A 4,859-nucleotide genomic window follows, 5' to 3' on the forward strand; every position below is an offset into this window, starting at 1 on the left:
GCGCATGCGCACGAGTTATCATCTAGTATAATATTATAAAATCACTTTTAGCGTGAAGTTTGGTGTTGTGATTGGAGAAGAAAAAAAAATTTAGTGCTAGAACTGCAGTAAAATAGTATATTTTTGACTCTAAAATAGTGTTATGAGTCGGAGATGCCCTAAACTGAATTCACCTAGAGTATTATGAGGTCCGTAGAACACAATTGAGTTTTTAACCTTAACTTAATCATAAAAGTCCGTTAATAAAAATTTATATATGTTTTTGTCCGTAATTTTCTTAGTTTTTTTTTATTTTTAAATAGTTTTAATATTTATTAGAAAAATATAAAATATCAAAAGTCCAAAATCAGGAAGATGTGAATTTATGACATAAGGTCTTAAGTACAAAGAAATCAATAAAATCTCTTTTGGTTAAAAAAAAATCTCTTTCTTGTGCCCACGGGATTAAGTCAAGGTGTCTCTGAGTTCACGTGTGTATATTTAAGATTTTTTTTTTTTTTAATCCTAAAAACAATTAATATCACTTTTATTTCAGAAATTAAAAATATATTTGAGCCAGAGAGCCTCGCCGATGTATAAATAACAAACGCGTAGTCCTCGTCTTCTCCGTCTTACGCTGATTTTATCTCTGCAATTTATCTCAACTTCTGACGTCTAATCATCATGGGTTTGAAGGTAGGATCAAATCCATATGGACCTATTTAATTCTTTGTTTCGGTTTATATTCAGATCTAAATGTTTCGTTTATCATTTCATATATAATTTAGACAAGTTTGTAATCGATCTCATCGGTTAAGCTTGTGTTAGGTTTGCATAGAGTAATAAAAGTTCGAATCTGAGTTAGGTTTATGCCTTGTTGTCTTTTCACTTACTGTTGTCTGATGATGGTGTTGTAGGCAATTAAGATTGTTTCTCATGACTTATCATTTCATATATGATTCAGACAAGTTTGTAATCCATCTCACCTGCGAAGCTTGTGTTAGGTTTGAATAGTGTAATAAAGATTCAATCTGAGTAGGCTTAGGCCTTTTGTTGAGTTTGATTTGATGGTGCTGTAGACAATTAAGATCTGTTTCTGTTGATTTATAAATCTGTAGGAGGAATTTGAGGAGCAGGCTGAGAAAGTCAAGAAGCTCACCGCGAGCCCATCGAACGAGGACTTGCTCATCCTCTACGGTCTCTACAAGCAAGCCACCGTTGGGCCAGTGACCACCAGTTAATATTATTACCCTTTTTTTTTCTCTCTGCACGCCTTAAGAAAGCTTCATTTTAAGATCCTGCGGTTTGCTTCTTGGTTCAACCTCTTCTTTTGTTTGATTCAAAGGTCGTCCTGGGATGTTCAGCATGAAGGAAAGAGCCAAGTGGGACGCTTGGAAGGCCGTTGAAGGTAATCCGCTTCATACTGAGTTGCTACTGGTTTGCTTGGAACCAATGTAGCTGGTGATTCTTGTCCCAAGTTCCATCACTTAACCGAATCTGACTTGTGATTGTTTTGGATGTCAGGGAAATCAACGGACGAAGCCATGAGTGACTACATCACTAAGGTGAAGCAACTCCTTGAAGCAGAGGCTTCCTCCGCTTCAGCTTGATGGTGTGATTTATTAAGTGCTCTTATGCAGTAATTCTATCTAAGCTTCAAATAACTTTTAGCATAAGACGTGTTCTTTACTTCTTGTGTGTTTTCTAGCGTTAAGAATCTTTTGATGCAAAATTGAAGTGATTTGTGCAATTTAGTAACGTGTACGCATTATCTCTTTTAATGTCGCTGTTAATCAAACTCCTCGAAATATTTTACACATGTATAAACAGTTAAACACAAAACACACGGCCCTCAGTCCACAAAGGTAAGTGATGTCCAGGCGCAACCTCTGCGCGTATGATAATTATGCTTCACGTCATTTTCATGTATTTGTAAATTTGTAATCAATGTTAATGGGCTCTAATTTTGAGCAATTTATGGGCTTTTATCAGATTCATTTCTTAATCGAGCCGGTTAGCTTACAAAACAAACGGACATAAAATTAGTGCACGCTGAACCGAACCGGCGTAGCTTATTTAGGTGGGGGTATTGGATTTAGATGTTTGAATGAATTTGAATGAATTATAGTTTCCATTAAATTATATTGTTATTCAATTACGGATTTCATTAATTCTTTCAAATTCTTGTGTTATTGGATTAAAAATTTGTAACCACCTTTCTAATTACTTTAAATTCTAGTGTTATTCAATATTCAGTAGATTTTGTAGTAATGGCATTTCAAAGGAATTTAATGGAAAATATATAGTAAAAATGTGAAGAACCAATTCCCTACTTTTATGATGAGATTTGTCATCATTGTAAGAAAACACAAAATATTGTTGGATATGAAGTAGTTGACGATCAAAGTAACAAAATATTCACATTCGTTAATGCTTCTTTTTTTTCTTACGTAATGAGAACAAAGTGAAAAAAATTGAAATAACAAAAATGTTTCCCATCGTCAAAGTGCTAGTATTTTAATATGTAAAGTTTTATGCAACGTCTACAAATAATATACCCGTATTTTGAAATCTCTACAAAATAGTAATTATCAAAAATTCTAATTACAAAATTTCAAATTGTTGTTGATAATATATTTTAATAAATAATATATCATAAAATCTTAACAAAGTAGTACCTATTGTTTTTCTGAATGAGTTTTTGTTAGATCATCTTCTATATATTCTAGTCAATCCTATATTAAAAAATCTCAAATCCATATAAAATAGTTCGTATTTTTTTTTATAAAGTTTTTAGATTGCTTCACCTATATATAGTAGTTGTAATTGTTATTTTCCTTTCAGTTTTATGATTAAAATAATGTTCTTTATCTTTTCAATATACAAAGATTCAAAAGTTTCACATATTTTAGAGAAAGTGATATTCTATTAAATTTATGTACATTCCATTAAAATCCATAAGAAAAGAAAACAAAAGAAAATTATAAATGCATTAAAGTCTCATCAAATCTTTTAAACTACTGCAAAAATTCTTATTTATTAATTCAATCAAATTCTATTAAATTCCTAGATCGAATACCTTCGTCTTCTTCTTCCTCCTACCTACTAAAGAAATTACAGAATGAGAACTCTGGAATTAGCTTTATCGCCACCTCCGGCATCTTATATTCCTTCTTTCAATCTTATCTCCACCACACAAAGCGTCGGAATTAATGTGCAGACCAGCTTCGATGTGCAGCTTCTCCTAAGGAGACCCAAACACCAAAACCCAGAACCCGTCGTCGTCCCTCAACCCCAGATTCCGATAGTCAGACCTCAAATTCCAATTCCTCGTTGCTCGACTACCGATATTCTCCGAATCATGGACTCTCTGTCTCTACCTGGTAACGAAGACCTATACACTTGTCTTGCCAAGGAATCAACCAGCGAACGCGATCAGCGTGGAGCTTACGAACTAACAGTTCATATCATGAAGTCAAGTGTAAGACCCAGAACGACGTTCCTCAACCGTCTTCTCCTGTTGCACGTGTCATGTGGTCGTCTTGATACGGCACGCCAGGTGTTCGATAGAATGCCTCACAGAGATTTTCATTCCTGGGCTATCGTTATCCTCGGCTATATTGAGATGGGTGATTTTGAAGAAGCTGCTTTGCTCTTTGTTTCTATGTTGAAACACCAGAACGCTGCTTCCAAGATCACGCCTTGGATCATGGGCTGCGTTCTAAAAGCGTCTGCTATGATCAGAGATTTGGGTTTAGGGCAACAGTTACATGGCTTCTGTCAGAAGCTAGGGTTTATAGAGGAAGAAGACTCATGTCTCTCCGGTTCCTTGATACGCTTCTACGGGGAGTTCGGATGCTTGGAAGACGCTAATCTTGTGCTGCACCAGCTCTCCAATGCTGACACCGTTGTTTGGGCAGCCAAGGTTAGTAACGACTACAGAGAAGGGGAATTTCAACAGGTGATCCGCGATTTCATAGAAATGGGTAAGCACGGGGTCCAGAAGAATGCTTTGGTATTCTCTAGCGTTTTGAAAGCAAGCACATGGGTCAGTGACGGTGGGAGAAGCGGTGGAGGAGTGCACGCAGATGCTATAAAGCTCGGGTTTGACTCGGATTGTCTGATCCGATGTCGGTTAATTGAAATGTATGGCAAGTATGGGAAGGTGAAAGATGCAGAGAAGGCGTTCATGAGTAGAGAGGATGACACGAATGTTAGTTGCTGGAACGCTATGGTTGCGGGTTATATGCAGAATGGGTGTTATATTGAAGCCATCAAGCTTCTCTATCAAATGAAAGCCCACCTTTAGATAAATAACAAACATTAGATAAAGAAATTGACGAGTTTTTTTTTTTTTTTTTGTCAAACAAGAAATTGACGAGCTTGATATGTAAATATAGCTTGTATATTAATTGAATAACATTGCAACATTTTTTTTTGACCACGTGTCATCGTTACAATGATTTTTGGAATTTTTAGAAAAATTAGTTGGTTCATCTAAACATATATTATATTTTTTATTAAATTAAATATAAAATTGATTAATATTGTACAAAAAAAAATTATGGGGAATTTGCCAAATATGATTTAAAACTTGACTTTGATTGCAAAAGTGTATCCAAACTTGAATCAAATGTAAAAGTAACCCAAAAGCTCTGTGAAATTTCATTCAGCCCCTTGTGACCAAAAAAAAAAAAAAACAGAACTCATTTTTACGGATATAGTCCCGAAAAGTCTTCTGAGTCTTCTGAGATACTGTACGTCGTCTAAACGATGTCCATGGAAGTCTTCTGGTATAGTTGATCTTAAAAATAATTTTTAAATTTTTCAAAAATATTTTGACAAGTGAAAAATTAAAATCATGTAATTATAAACATTTT

At 34.7% G+C, this 4,859-nt stretch overlaps 2 protein-coding genes across 2 annotated transcripts; both read left to right on the forward strand.

The window, feature by feature from the left end:
* Positions 1-475: 475 nt before the first annotated feature.
* Positions 476-1,760, forward strand: LOC106382012 (acyl-CoA-binding protein-like). The gene is made up of 4 exons (XM_013822001.2): positions 476-675; positions 1,098-1,215; positions 1,325-1,387; positions 1,504-1,760. Exons 1-4 carry the CDS (start codon positions 664-666, stop codon positions 1,587-1,589), a joined length of 279 nt encoding a protein of 92 aa, XP_013677455.1. The 5' UTR covers positions 476-663; the 3' UTR covers positions 1,590-1,760.
* Positions 1,761-2,760: 1,000 nt separating this feature from the next.
* On the forward strand, positions 2,761-4,420 carry LOC106371833 (pentatricopeptide repeat-containing protein At1g31790). Its single transcript, XM_013811940.3, has one exon. It carries the CDS (start codon positions 3,101-3,103, stop codon positions 4,286-4,288), a length of 1,188 nt encoding a protein of 395 aa, XP_013667394.1. The 5' UTR covers positions 2,761-3,100; the 3' UTR covers positions 4,289-4,420.
* Positions 4,421-4,859: the final 439 nt, after the last annotated feature.

The sequence above is a fragment of the Brassica napus genome, chromosome C5 (genome assembly GCF_020379485.1).
Source record: "Brassica napus cultivar Da-Ae chromosome C5, Da-Ae, whole genome shotgun sequence".
Taxonomy (NCBI): Eukaryota; Viridiplantae; Streptophyta; class Magnoliopsida; order Brassicales; family Brassicaceae; genus Brassica; species Brassica napus.